Genomic DNA, 14,976 nt, shown 5'->3' on the forward strand with positions numbered 1-14,976 from the left:
AGCAACTGATAAAGGATCCAACATGGATCTTTATTTATTTTTTCTTTTTTCATTTCTTTCCTTGGTATATTGCTTTTTCAAATAAGGTATGACACATCAACTGAGGTCTAAGAGTATTGCCTATCAACTGAGTCTAAGAGTATTGCTTATCAACTGACCCTGGTCCAGGTATTATTGTCTGGGTGAGGGGATGAGAAATATTTTTGTGCAGGAAATAGGGGTCTTGAATTAGTCTATGTTTTACCAGTATATAGTACTAAGCATATGGGTTCACCAAATCTGCCATATACAAATAGCTTCTTTCGTTTGAAGGATGAATCATTTTCAAAAAACCAAACCCATTTCTCATTTTTTTTCCTTTGCTAACATACATCTTTGACAGGGAAGAAGTCAGTTATTATGTATTATCTACCAAGAAACTCTCTCTCTATCTGCTTGGGTGATCATGTCTGGACTGCCTCAATCACCAAAGCGGTAATACTCAGATCATAGATTTGAACAAGTCATGCTTCAAATTGGATTCTCTATATTTATGGTTGTTTTCTCCGAATATAAAAGCTGAGGCGTTTACTTTTTAGCAATGAAGTTACCTTGAAAAGGAACCGGTATTATTGTTGTTTTTTTACTGGTCTTATCAGTTGATGAATTCTGTCTCTGTTCCATTTATTGGAATCAAATTGTAGGCTTCGATATTCCTTTCCATTAACATTAAAATATCAGGTTGCATGGATCATATGTTCCATGATGGATCTGTAAAACAAGATAAAGAAAGACCTTTCCTTCAAGAAGGTGCTGTTTGGAATATAGAAAAAAGTGTAGGAACATGATGCTTCTTCCACCAAATTGCATTACTCTGTTGTAGAGAATTTCGACATTAACTAACTTCTTCCTCCTCAGTAGATGAGTTATGTCCTTCAGCTTTAGTCAATGGATTAAATCCAGTTAGCATCTGACTATTAACAAAGAGAAAAAAAATGAAATCCTCATCATTGTCATTCTGATTTCTATAGAACTTGCCTGATGTTGGATTTTGAGCTATTGTGAACTTGTCATTCTTGGATAAGATAAAGAACCAAGATGAAAATCAAATAGAACATATGAAAACATAACATAATTTTATGAATGTCTGTTTTGTGCTCTTGCTTGATTTACAAGTGATTAATTTTTCGACTTGAGATTTAGAATATTCATTTGAACATTTTTAGTTTTGCCTAATTGAATTTATATATATGAATGTTTTTCTATGTTGGAGAAAGATGGCTTCAAGTGTTACTTCAGTATTCTGCATATCCCATATTGATTGATAAAGCAACTGAAATATAATTTTAACTTTTGTTGGATTGAATAAGAGTTGAGACAATAGTTCATTGGCCTAAATGAATCTTAGGTTCAGAAGATGATAACTTAGAAAACTGAACTAATACATATACTAAATGAATCCTTGAAATAGTCTTGTTTTCTTTACCTGAAGAAAGCATGTAGAGTTACCAAGTCTTTGATTTGATAGGCTTTTTCTATTGATGAATCGTTCACCAAAACTGCTCCATCCATTTGTCCTTATTTGTTTTTCCTTTGCTTATGCCTATACTTCTTTGACATGGAAGTGGTCAGTTATTATGTGTTGTTTATCTTGAAGCTTCTTTCTCTCTGTGCTTGAAAATCTAATCCCAATCAATTTTGACCAATTCATTTTTATATCAATATCATAATCCAAGCATTTGTTACAGATTGATGCAATCTAATTTTGTGCTGTCAAAGAGACAGTTCATAGGTGTTGTTGAAAGTCAAGATATGCTTGGGTTTGTTAATGGGAATTGCCCCATACACATACCTTGTTCTTTTTGTATCATCCGATGGCGTTTTTAGGTGAGAAAAATAAAAATAAAAATAAAAATTGAGCAAGCTATGAGGTCAACAGTTATGGCAAGTGGTGCTTTGAATCTGAACATGAAAAATGCTAAAATATTAGAGTAGGAGTCTTCAGATGAGTCTATATTTTATGGTAACTTTACCAAGTCTTCCATGGATAGCTTTCTTCTACTTCAAGGATAATCTGTTCTTCACATTTTTCCTCATCTGCTTTTCCTTTACTTACATCAATACATCTTTGACTTATATGGAAGCGGTCAATGTCTTTCTGAAGCAATACTTCCTGCATTTTCTTCAAACATAAACAACAATTTTCAATTTCTTTTGATCAATTGGTCAAATGTGTTTGATTCTTAAATATCTGAAGTTCATTACTTCTGAAACAAGATTTGATTGAGCAACTGATAAAGGATTCAATGTGGAACTTTATTTATTCATTCTTTAATTCTCTCTCTCTCTCTCTTTCTCTCTCAAGGTCTTCTCAGATTAAACCTGGAAAACTTTTGTTATCAATTATTATTGCTCAATGTTCATATGAGAGATGAAAGGGGATAAGAAATCTTGCATAAGATATATATATATATATATAGGAAGACTCATCAAGTCTCCAATACACATAGCTATTTTCTATCTGAAGGAGGAGTTGTTCTCAAAAACTACACCATTTCCCCTCATTAATTTGTTTTTCCTTTGCTTACACTAGTAGTGTTTGACATGGAAGCAGTCACTTATTATGTATTATAAGAAAGTGAGGGGGAAAAAAAAATCAAATCAACTCATCACATGTTCTCTGATCTCTATAAAACTTGCCTGATGTTGGAGTTTGAACTGTTATGAGCTTCATTGTTTGTACTAAAGGAACATACCAAAACATATCCCAACTTAATAAATATAGGTTTTGTTCATGCCCTTGCTTGATTTGATTAGAAGTGATTCCTTTATATATTTGAGATCTAGATGAATTCATTCTATCATTTTTGGATAAATTTGACTAACTGAATTTATACAACTGGGCCTCAATGAATCTTAGGTGTAGTGTTGCCTCTTTAGCCTTTTAATTTCTAGGTTAAAACTTGTTCTAAACCAGTAAGGAAGTCATTTATGTATTCAGAGACAGATGCTCGCTTAATAAACTGTACTATTATACATAATGATCGAAATCCACACAGCAATAAATACAAAACAAACCATCTTATTACATAGAGTATGATTATGACGGGGAAAGATGACAATGGTCACACTAAAAACATGTAGTTCATAGCTTCTTGATCAGTTATATTGTTTTTTAGTTGTTGTCCCACCAGAAACTTGATTGAAGGAAGTTAACCACGTCCTTGTCCAATTGGAAAGCCTTAGTGAGAACATCAATAGAGATGGGTGGGTCTGAGCCTAAGACTGCATTTGCAATTGTGATCACACCAGGGTTTTGGCTGCTCAGAGCAGCAATGGCGACTGCATTAGTATGCCCAATATTGAACTGGAAGTGAATGAGACCAATAGGGAACACAAACACATCACCCTTGTTTAGAACTTTGCTAATGAGGCGGTTTTCAGGGTTGGATGTGACGAAGCCTACATAGAGGGTTCCCTCCAAGACAACTAGAATCTCAGTGGCGCGAGGGTGAGTGTGAGGAGGGTTTAGGCCATATGGGGCATAGTCAACACGAGCCAAGGAGATGCCAAGGGTGTTGAGTCCTGCAATTTGGGCAACATTTACAGGAGTGACAGCTGATCCAACTGGATTTGACGTGTTTCCTGGGATATGGAGCCCTGAAAAGAAGAAATCATCTGCCATGGCAAGCTTTGGGTCCTTGCAGAACTTTCCATTTACAAACACTGCATGAAAGAAAAGTTCATTTATTAACATCGATCATGCAATCATTGACAATAGCCCTACAGAGAGGCAACAAAGATACATGATATATATACATAGAAAGAATTAATGAGTGAGCTTATACATACCAGCAGCCTTGGGGTCATCAACAGCGACACAAGCATCCTGCAGTGGGCTAGGGTCATAGGCAGAAGAAAGAGAGGAAGCCAAAGCCATGAAGGCAATGGTTACAAGGAGATGAACACTTCTCATCATTGATGGGCTACTACTGCTCGATTGAGGAGTGAGAAGACTTGCTAAGTGTTCAATGCATTGTTTTTCTACTTTTGTCTATGTCAAAGGTGAATCATTCAAAAACTAGACTATTTTTCCTCATCTTCTTTCCCTTTTCTTACACTAATACTGTAATACATATTTTACATGGAAGTTGTCAGTCTCTCTCTCTCTCTCTCTATTTGTGTATTTTTTATAGTAAAAATAGGAATCTACACTGTTTTTCCTCTTCTTCTTTAACCTTCTTTTCTTTTTTCTTTCAACACTAATATATTTTTGACATGGAAGTCATCAACCTCTCTCTCTCTCTCTCTGCCAAAAACTACGTCCTCATTTGTCTTTCTTTCCGTACACCGATTCATCTTTGATGTGGAATCTATCAATACTGTTATGTATTCTCTCTTTCTTTCTCTCTCTCTCTCTCTCTTTCTTTCTCTCTCTCTCTCTCTCTCTCTCTCTCTATATATATATATATAGACTTGGAAGATACTGAATCATTTTCATTTCATATATTGAGGCAATCTAATTTTCTGCCGTGAAAAATACAGTTGATGGAGACCCTGTTGAACTGTCCCATGCAAAACTGAAAACCCGCTTGACAGTCCAAATTATACTTCTTGATAGGGTTCTACATTCAAAATCGTCCTGACGAAAAGGCCATAGAGTGAGCTAAAGCCATGAGGCAACAGTTGTGTTAAATTATTAGATAGAGGTCTTCAGATGAGTTCATATTTTATGGTTAGATAGATAGAGCAGATAGACCAGCACAAGTATTCCATTGCCACCATATTCAAAATATTGCTTTTTGAAAAATTCTGTGAAAAGAAAAAAGCATCCGAATTTGGAATGCAGTACTAGTTGTTGTTGATGGGTGAATTCTACAAGATTGGATGAGATTTCAGACACTGCATGGGCTACTCATGGAGATAAGATTGAGACAGACAACAGATAGTAAAAGAAATAGTGCTTAACAAACTGCATTGTAATATTATTCTCGAAGTATCAATACTGAAGAGTTTCAAAACAAGCCCTCTTATTATATTATGACTGTGATGAGGGAAGATGACAAATGGTCAGATTAAATGGTTCAAATATAGCTTGTTCAATTATATATTTGGCTAGTTGTTGTCCCACTAGAACCTTGATTGAAGGTAGTTAACCACGTTCTTGTCCAACTGGAAGGCCCTTGTGAGAACATCAGCATTGATAGATGGATCTGATCCAAACACTGCATTTTCTATGGTGATAACACCTGGATTTTGGCTGCTCAGACCAGCAATGGCTACTGCATTAGTCTTCCCAACATTGAACTGGAAGTGAATGAGACCAATAGGAAACACAAAAACATCCCCCTTGTAAAGCACTTTGCTAATGAGGCGGTTTTCAGGGTTGGATGTGACAAAGCCAACGTAGAGGGTTCCCTCCAAGACAGTTAGGATCTCAGTAGCACGAGGGTGAGTGTGAGGAGGGTTTTCGCCATATGGTTCATAGTCAATACGAACCATGGATATGCCAAGAGTGTTGAGTCCTTTTATTTGTTCAACATTTACAGTAGTGACATTTGAGGCTACTGGATTTGATGTGTTTCCTGACTTATCCAGGCCTGAAAAGAAGAAATCGATCCTCAGGCCACGGTCAGGTTTGGGTCCTTGCAGAACTTTCCTTTCACAAAAACTGCATAGAAGAGAGAAAAGAAAGGTCATTAGTATCATCAAACCATCATCAATGGAAAGGGTAGTGAAAATAGTGATAAGATCATTGGTCACTATATATAGAAATACCAGCATCCTTGGGTTCATCAATGGCAACACAAGTGTCCTGCATTGGGCTTGGATCAGAGGCAGAGGCAAGAGAGGAAGCCAATGCCATGAGGGCAACAGTTACCAAGAAACAAACACCCTTCATTGTTAGTACTGTCTCTAACAATCACAAATCTTTGTGTTGGGGTGAAGGTGAGAAATTTTGGATGAGAAACCTGTCAATTTATAGATAGGATTCATTGAATTAGTCTTTGTTTTACCAGTAAAAAAAAAAAGCAAAATCCCACCAAGTCTTGAATTGTGTCAAGTAGGCCAGAATCCTTCTTCCACAACTGCCCCCATATGCAATTAATGTTTTTTTTTTTTGTAATTATGTTGAAGTGTTGAATTAGTATACTGATGGTAATCTAGAAGATTGCCTGCAGGCTTGTTTGGTTGGAAATTAATTAATTGACATTCAATTTTTTTCCTTCTCCATTTTTCTGAATTGGGCATGTTCAATGCCATCCATATAATCTATGCATTTCAACTTAGAAACCCATGCATTTCAATGGAACTGAGTCATTTTGTGACCAATATCTTCATTGCATTTCCTGTTAATCATGTGTTACACTTTTTTACCTTGGCAGCAATGACCGCTGGTCTTCCCTTTCTCAATCTATACATGACTAAGGATGCTGATTTCAGTCATGGTGTGAACCTTGTGGTTGCTGGCTCTACCGCCATGTCCACGTCTTCCCTCACTGATGACCACATTCTTTCACCTGTTACCAACTTGAGATACAACTTCAATGGATTTCTAAGCGTATCAAATCTATCTGTGATACAGATTGTCTTTTTAGTATGATTCCATTGACCTTTTGGCTGATATATATGTAACTTTTGCTTTTATATATAGATTGTGCCTAGAAGCTTGGAAGTGCTCTCTTTATGGTTGGGGAGATTGGAGGCAATGACTATAATTATGCATTCTTTCAAGGTAAATCCATGGAGGACGTGAAGGGCATATATGGAGCCCAAAGTCGTGAAAACCACAAAGGAAGCTGTTAAGGTAGGTTTCGGCCAGAACCCGATACTTCTACTTTTCTTGCTTTTAGTTGATCATAACTCTTCTATCAATTGCAGAAAGTTATTGATTATGGTGCTCAAAGAGTGGTTGTCCCTGGGAATTTCCCAATAGGCTGTTTCCGGATCTATCTTACTGGATTCCAAAACAATGACTCAGCAGCCTATGATGAACATGACTGCCTAAAAGGGTTAAATGACTTTGCAAAGTATCACAATGATCATCTCCAAAAGCAATTTTCCGAATAAAGTATTGAGGGGGACAGAGAGGAAGAGAGGGATGCTTAACAAAAACTGCTTTATTTTAATAATATATATGACCTAAGTCCACACCAGAAGTTACAAATAGACCCTCTTATCATATTATGCTTATAATGAGGGAATTGAACATCATAAGTATTCATTGAAGCAAGTAAATCAAAGGTTTATAGCTTCTTCTTTTTCTATATTTTCCCACTAGAAGTGTGCTTGAAGGTATTCAACCACCTTCTTGTCCAACTGGAAGGCCTTTGCAAGGAAATCAGGATTGATGGGTGGGTTTGAACCAAAGACTGCATTGGCTATCGTGATTACACCTGGATTTTGGCTGCTTAGAGCAGCAATGGCAACTGCGTTAGCGTGCCCGACATTGAATTGGAAGTGAATAAGACCAATAGGGAACACATAAACATCCCCCTTGTTGAGGAGTTTGCTAATGAGGCGGTTTTCAGGGTTGGATGTGACAAAGCCTACGTAGAGTGTTCCCTCCAAGACAGTGATGATCTCAGTGCCACGAGGGTGAGTGTGAGGAGGGTTTTGACCATAGGGTGCATAATCGATACGAACCAGTGATATCCCAAGAGTGTTAAGTCCTGGTATTTGATCAACATTTACAGTAGTGACATTAAACCCCAGTGGATTTTCTGTGTTTCCTGGAATATTCAGCCCTTGAAAGAAGAAATCCTCGGCCACAGTCAGATTTGGGTTCTTGCAGAACTTTCCATTTACAAATACTGCATTTAAAAAAAAAAAAAGGAAAAAGAAAATATAGGTCATTAGTATCAAACCATCATCAATGGAAAGACTAATGAAAATAGTGACAAGATCATACCAGCAGCCTTGGGGTCATCAATGGCAACACAAGTGTCCTGCAGTGGGCTTGGATCAAAGGCAGAGGCAAGAGAGGAAGCCAATTCCATGAGGGCCAGGAAACTAACACTTCATTGTTAGTCAGTGAGGGGTGAGAAATTTTGCATGGGAAAGATGTTAATTTATAGACAAGAGTCAGTGAATTAGCCTTTGCACTCACCAAATCTTCAATGGGCAGTTCTTTTATTCACTTACAAGGACAAGTCTTCAAAGGATTTTCATTTCTCCATTCTTTCCTTTACTATTTCCACGACACTTACACTTCTCCCACCATCTCCAATTTCTTTGATCTAACAATATAAATGGCTCACTTGGACATTAGCTTCTTTAACCTAATTTGATGGGTTATACCTTTTTACCACACCAAGTTAAAATTAATTAAAATGGGATGATTAATTTAGAGGATTAGCAAAATGGAATCTTTAATCTCATTCCCTTCAGTAACAAGGACAAGTCTTCAAAGGGTTTTCATTTCCATTCTTTCTTCACTATTTCCATGACACTTATACTTCTCCCACCCTCTCCAATTTCTTTGATCTAACAATATAAATGACTCACTTGGGACATTTTATGAAGTACAAAACGGCATCTTTCCATTGCTGAATTGTAAGTTAGAGTAATGAATTAGGTGTTAGGACTTGCCATGATGCTCAGTTCTTAATGGCCAATTCTGCCAGCAGTATGCTGGAAGTAAGAGAATTTTTTTACAACTATTTTAAGTATTGCTTCTTAATCAATATTATGCATGGTTAGGTAACTTATAGCTACTTGACAACTGCATCCATTAGCATAGATATCTCAATAAGTACTTCAGAATGGACTGTACATTAGCTTAAGAGTGCATGGCTTCTCTTACTAGATATGAAAAAGAGGTGCACTTTTTCGAAATTGAGTTAAACTTGGAAGTTAGTGAATAACTTTCCTTTCATATATTGATGGAATCACTACAACAAATTTTCCTGTTTGCCAAAAGCCCACTTTTCCCAACAATTTTAAAACTTTCCCTTTTTTTTTTTTTTCTTTTTTGTGATGAGTGATGCCTTTGTGGAAAAATATCAAGTCTAGCCACAAAGTTTATATCTATGGTGAAAAGTTACCTTTGATTATCAAATTTATTCATATTTACTCAAGACTAAATACTTATATATTTAATCATGAAAATATATTTATAGAAAATAGGTTTTGAAGATTATTCTTTTATTCATTTTTTATTTATTGAAAAAAATCAATATTTAATGTCAATATAAAAATCATATTTAATTATTTTTGGATTGTCATTTAACCAATAAAAAATAATTAATATTATAATATGATTTATATATTAAAATTACATAATAAAATGTTATTTTAATATAAAATAATAAAAAAATTCGTACATTTTTTTATTGGTACTATTTTATAATTATTTATTTTTAAATTTATTACAAAATTAAAATTAAGAAGGTAAAACAAATAATAAAAAAATGATTGACTTTCATTTTCTTTCTTTACTTTAATAATGAATATCAAGATATTTCCACTTTCTATAGTCTCACCTCACGCATTCAAGCACCCTATATTTTAACTAATTTTCTCTCTCCTTGGTATTATCTCCCACTTCAAAATCATTAGAAAGGGCATTTCTATTTTTTCGTTTCTCTCTAGAAAGCTAGAAACTAATTTGTTTTTCAATTGTTTCTCTTTCAAAACCCTAGGAATTTTTATGGATCTTTGCTAGAGCTCTAGCAATAGGGATCTGTGGAAGAGCAAGCTTAGCCCCCACATCTTAAGCCCTGAGATTGTTTCCGAGTTGCTGTGAGTTTCATTGTCTAAAATAATTTTCAATTTGGACTCTGTGATTCAATACTTTTGTGAAGAACATTAAAGACTTGGGCCAGTGTTTTTCTTTTGGAGTTGACATAGTGTCTTTATCTCTAGCTTCTCACCTTGGCCACCAAAGACGTATTCTTCCGAAGCTAATATGAAGAGATATGATGTCATTATAGTTTGAGAAGGTATTCTGAAGCCGAACAAGGAATTGAGAAGTTCAATTATGCTTGGCCCTTTAATTGGTTACATGTTGATCTAGAAACGATCCAACTTTTTGAGCCTTATGCAACAACTTTTAGATGATTTTTGTGACGTAGGCCTTGGAGTTTCCTATTCAACGTCACTTGATCCTCTGTCAGAAGGAAGTGGAATTATTGAAGATTCAATTGTTTACAACCATGGCATGGAGAAATATTGCTAGAAAAGCTCCAAGCTAGCAATGATGCTCGAACAAATAATGACCAAGGCCAAAACTAGTTTTGCTTTACCTTGTTTGTATGCTGGGAAAAGGAAAAGGAATTCTCTCCACAACTCATAGAACTGCTTTGGCAGTACCTAGCTTCTAGGCCACCTTCTAACAATCTAAACAAGCCTTACTCAAAATTTGTCATGGATGAATGTAGCTATTGTAAGCAGAAGAGTCATTAGAAGACTTAACGTCCTATGATCTTCAATAGAATAGTGCAACAACTACCTTTTCAATATTCTTAATAGAGTTAGTTTAATACCAGCTAACAACGTTTTTATAGGCCTTCACAATCAAATACCACAACAATTATTCCTCTATTGAATCTTGTCTCTATTGGTCAATTATGCGACTCTAATTACTTAGATTCCTTTTCTTCTATTTCTTATTTTGTGCAAATCCCTAATCTCAAAAGTTGATTGGGAGAGGTCGTAAGCAGAGGGGATTTTATATTTTGGATGAGCTAAAAATGCTAGCAGTTGCAACTCCAAGTGTTGATTTATGACGTTCTCATTTGAGTCCTTTATCTAGTTTTTATTTATGGCATTCTCATTTGGGACATATTTCGGCTTCTCATTTAAGGTATTTAGTTTCTAGAGGAGCATTTAGAAATTTGTAAACATAAGGTATTTTTTATTGTAATGGTTGTAAATTAGCAAAATTTTCTACTTTACCTTTTAATAGAAGTGTTTCATATTCTTCCACGCCATTTGATTTAGTTCATTCTAATATGTGGGGATCTTCTCCAATTTTTACAAAAAGAGGGTCTTGATATTATGTTTCCTTCATTGATGATTATACTCATTATTATTGGGCTTATATGATGAAACATCATTTTGATTGTTTAAGTATTTATAATGCCCTTTAGGCCTTTGTCAAAACCCAATATTTTGCTATTATCAAGTGATTTAAGTGTGATTTGGGTGGGGAATATACTTCCAATGCATTTCGTGAATTACTTGCTTCACATGGGATTATTCACCACACTTCTTGTATTGACACTCAGAATATAATGATGTTGTTGAGATATAGGCACATTGTTGAAACTACTCATTCTTATTGTTTACATATGTTCCTACTGAATTTTGGGTTGGGGTGGGGGGCGGGGCGGGGGGGGGGGGGGGGGGGGGGTGGGGGTGGAAGGGGTTTTTACTGTAGTTCACTTAATTAGTAAAATCTCCTCATCCCACACCTCTAGTTTGTCATTGTTTGAAAAGTTGTATGACTATGCTTTTGATTGCTTTTTCTTAAAAGCGTTTGATTGTACTTATTTTGTCCTTTGTCCTTGTGCAAAGTGTAATAAACTATCTCCTCATTTTGTTATTTATGTTTGATTGTACTTATTTTGTCCTTTGTCCTTGTGCAAAGTGTAATAAACTATCTCCTCATTTTGTTATTTATGTTTTTCTTGGATATGATGAAGGCCAAAAGGGATATCATTGCTTTGATCTGATTAGTCATAAATTATATGTATTTCATCATGCTTTCTTCCTTGAGCATATACATTTCATTTCCATTCCTACTTATTAGTCTCATAATGTGTCTAAGTTTGAATTGTTCACATTGATCCTTTCTTAGATGATACAAATAGCTTTCTTACAGATTTTGGTACTTTGGTTCTTGATTGTCATGTTCTTTCCTCTCCTCCTATAACTACTCTAGCACCTTTTAAGACTGTTAATCCTCCTCCACATACTTCTCAATGTCCTCGTAAGTATACTCAATTACCAGATTTTGTTTATTCTTCTTATTTTGATTCTTTTACATTCTTTTTAGCTGAGAGTCTAGATTACTCCATATGACTTTAAAAACCATTATAGAATAAAAATCTAGGGTTAAAATGTTCAAACCTACGATCTGAATGTTCTAGATTGATTTTCATCCGATGAATACTTTGAAACCATAGCGGTCATAGTAGAATCGTCTATCCAAGAATCTTTCACCCGATCTCTCCCTCCATGGGTCTTGGTATAAAAGAAGGGTGAACTTTTCTTTCTCTCTCTAGAAGGTAGCTAGGGTTCCTTTTCTGGAATTTTAAAAAACTTAACAGTAAGGCTAAAACCTTAAACCTTAAGGGGGTTTATAGAGGCTTCCCTATGGGGTTAAGTGACTTGAGCCTAAATTGAGTTTGGATCACCTAATCCAGCCCACTTGGGTCCTAACTAATTAATTAACTCTTATGGGTTCCAAATAATTAATTAGTCCATTTTAGAAAAACTATTCATGAGTGCAGCCTTGTGTTTTTACTAAAACGTTCTTATGCACATTTATTTGATACTAGGTTTCTCTATGGCCAAACCTTTTTCAAACAATCCATTGGTAGATTTTCTTATGAAATGCCCTTGATTGATTATATTGTATGTATTCAATTCTTTTCCTTTGTTTTTGTTAGAAAGTACTTTTCTTTTCTTGAGACTTGGTGCATATCTTAAACGGTTTCAAGTTTAATTTGCTAATGAGTGTGTTTTTACTTGGGCACCAATGGCAGCTGGTCTTCCCTTTCTCAATCCATACAAGAATAAGGATGTTGATTTCAGTCATGGTGTTAACTTTGCAGTTTCTTGCTCTACCATCATGCCCACAACTTCCCCCACCCATGACCACATAATTCTGTCATCTGTCACCCTAGTTCACTTGAGATACAACTCCAATGGATGTCTAGGCATCTCAGATAAAGGTAATGGGATATTTAACTTGCTTAAGTAAGACTCATCCATTGATCTTTTAGCTGATATGGAACTTGTGCTTTATAGACTGTGCAGAGAAGCTTGCTCCTTCATGGTTGGGATATTGGAGGCAATGACTATAATTGCAATGCAATTTTCTCTTATTTTGTAATTTTTAAATTGGTGTTTAATAAAATTTAATACGTATTACTTAGTAACTTAAGTAGACTTTAACTTCAACTATTATTAAGTTGTTAACTTAAAAATTATTAATATTTATTTTTTATTGTAAGTGTCGAGTTTTTCGTGTAAAATTAACTTAAAATATAATTTTGTAAAATTAAATCATTAAATTGACATATTTAACCTCATTAATTCTAACTAATATTTATTTCATTGATTTTAATTCATATTTATTTTTATTAATTTAAAAAAATATATTTATTTATAAAAAATCATATTTAAAATATTTTACCCATATAAGATGACCATAAAATATTTATTATAAAAAATAATGAGTCATTGATATGAAATTATAATGGTAATATATACTCTTATTAGTATGGGAAAATAAAGTAAAAATGATTTGAAATTAAGAATAAGTGAATTATTTTAACATATTACTTAAAATTCAAAATAACTTTAAATTATAATATTAAGTTATTTTACCAATTACATTTAATTTATTTAATGACTTAATTAAGTTATTAAGTCATATTAAGTGAATAAGTTGATTTTTCAAACAACCTCTAAATATAATAATGTCAATCATTTTTCATGAACCGGTTGTCAATAGATAGCCAACTACTTGTGCCTTACAGTACGTAGTTGAAAAATCCTTGGTAAGTTCTAGGTTGCCTCAGATTGATGAAAATTTGGGATAAATTTAAAGATTTGGAAAAAAATTGGAGATTTTCTGCTATGCTCATTGGGCTTGCCTCAGTTACAAAAGCTTTGACTATTATTCTAATTTAAAGTCTTGAGATAATCTTCTGGTGAGAATCAAGAAACCCTTCCCATGAAAAAATACCAATTAATTAGATAAAGTCTTCAGATTAGCCTATTTTAATTTATATGGTAGGCAGATAGACTTTCTAAGTCTTCAATGGATAGCATTTTTCTACCGTAAAGATTGAACCATTCTTAAACAACTACACTCATTTCTCATCCTTTTTTCCACAACTCATGCTCTAGACTTCAGAGTGGATTCTACGTAATCTTCGGGTTTTAGGACTTCTTCCAGGGTAAAGCTAAGGAGTAATCTGTGGACAGACAATATATACTCAGTTTGTGATTAGTGTCATGACCCATTAGATCATTATGAGAAGCTGGGGTCTGAAGTTTGTTCCATGACTGCAAATGTACTTTCCTCCCACTTGTTATCAGCATGGAGTATATGAAGAAAACTTCAGATGAAGCAAAACGGCATCTTTCCATTTCTGAAATGTAAGAAGTTGTAGCATTAAGACTTGCCTAATGTTCCTTTTATTTATCACCAATTCTGCCATAGCAGTATGCTCGAAGGAACAGTATAGAAGTTTCTGGACAACTTGTTAAGTATTGCTTCCTAGTCAATATGATGCATATCCCGTATATAATCAATTGAGCAGCTGGGATTTGTCATCCAGATCTTTTTTACAAGGGAAATCTAGCTCAAAGAGTTGGATAAGATTTTTTGAGACAAAGAAAGAGGCTAATCCATGATATTGTATAGAGATGGAGACAGAAAAAGATGGTCTAACAGATAAACTGCTTTATTTTAATATTAGGACCAAAGTCCACATCCAAAGAGCTACAAAATAAACCCTCTTACTATGTTATGGTTATGATGAGGGAACATAACAAATGCTTACTTAAAAAACAACTAAGAAAACCAATGGTTCATAGCTTCTAGAGCTATATATTTTGCTAGTGGTTGTCCCATCAGAACCGTGACTGAAGGTACTTAACCACGCTCTTGTCCAACTGGAAGGCCCTTGTGAGAACATCAGGATTGATGGGTGGATCTGATCCAAATACTGCATTGGCTATGGTGATAACACCTGGATTTTGGCTGCTCAGACCAGCAATGGCTACTGCCTTAGTCTTCCCAATATTGAATTGGAA

The 14,976-nt window shown here is 34.7% G+C and overlaps 3 protein-coding genes and 1 pseudogene across 3 annotated transcripts; 1 reads left to right on the top strand and 3 right to left on the bottom strand.

Moving 5' to 3' along the window:
* Positions 1–3,154: 3,154 nt before the first annotated feature.
* Positions 3,155–4,038, bottom strand: LOC109121491 (putative germin-like protein 2-1). The gene is made up of 2 exons (XM_019224775.2): positions 3,832–4,038; positions 3,155–3,705 (listed from the first exon to the last, which is right to left on the bottom strand). The coding sequence occupies exons 1-2, from the start codon at positions 3,956–3,958 to the stop codon at positions 3,155–3,157; spliced, it is 678 nt and encodes a 225-aa protein (XP_019080320.1). The 5' UTR covers positions 3,959–4,038.
* Positions 4,039–5,094: 1,056 nt separating this feature from the next.
* On the bottom strand, positions 5,095–5,885 carry LOC109123826 (germin-like protein subfamily 1 member 13; annotated as a pseudogene).
* A 482-nt stretch (positions 5,886–6,367) lies between these two features.
* Positions 6,368–7,050, top strand: LOC109123835 (GDSL esterase/lipase At5g03980-like). Its single transcript, XM_019224803.1, has 3 exons — positions 6,368–6,541; positions 6,635–6,715; positions 6,862–7,050. The coding sequence occupies exons 1-3, from the start codon at positions 6,368–6,370 to the stop codon at positions 7,048–7,050; spliced, it is 444 nt and encodes a 147-aa protein (XP_019080348.1).
* A 35-nt stretch (positions 7,051–7,085) lies between these two features.
* On the bottom strand, positions 7,086–8,012 carry GER5 (germin-like protein 5). Its single transcript, NM_001281199.1, is given in 2 exon segments — positions 7,086–7,793; positions 7,892–8,012. Coding segments are annotated over 2 exon segments (624 nt in total). The 5' UTR covers positions 7,980–8,012; the 3' UTR covers positions 7,086–7,257.
* Positions 8,013–14,976: the final 6,964 nt, after the last annotated feature.

Source organism: Vitis vinifera, chromosome 14, assembly GCF_030704535.1.
Source record: "Vitis vinifera cultivar Pinot Noir 40024 chromosome 14, ASM3070453v1".
Taxonomy (NCBI): domain Eukaryota; kingdom Viridiplantae; phylum Streptophyta; class Magnoliopsida; order Vitales; family Vitaceae; genus Vitis; species Vitis vinifera.

Bases quoted from the DNA above. Each gene is read 5' to 3' on its own strand.
- LOC109123835 (XM_019224803.1), top strand. From the start codon at position 6,368: ATGACCGCTGGTCTTCCCTTTCTCAATCTATACATGACTAAGGATGCT. The intron at 6,542-6,634 runs GTATCAAATCTA...TTTTATATATAG, and splicing joins ACTTCAATGGATTTCTAAGC to ATTGTGCCTAGAAGCTTGGA. The intron at 6,716-6,861 runs GTAAATCCATGG...TATCAATTGCAG, and splicing joins TAATTATGCATTCTTTCAAG to AAAGTTATTGATTATGGTGC.
- LOC109121491 (XM_019224775.2), bottom strand. From the start codon at position 3,958: ATGATGAGAAGTGTTCATCTCCTTGTAACCATTGCCTTCATGGCTTTG. The intron at 3,706-3,831 runs GTATGTATAAGC...TCTTTCATGCAG, and splicing joins TGATGACCCCAAGGCTGCTG to TGTTTGTAAATGGAAAGTTC.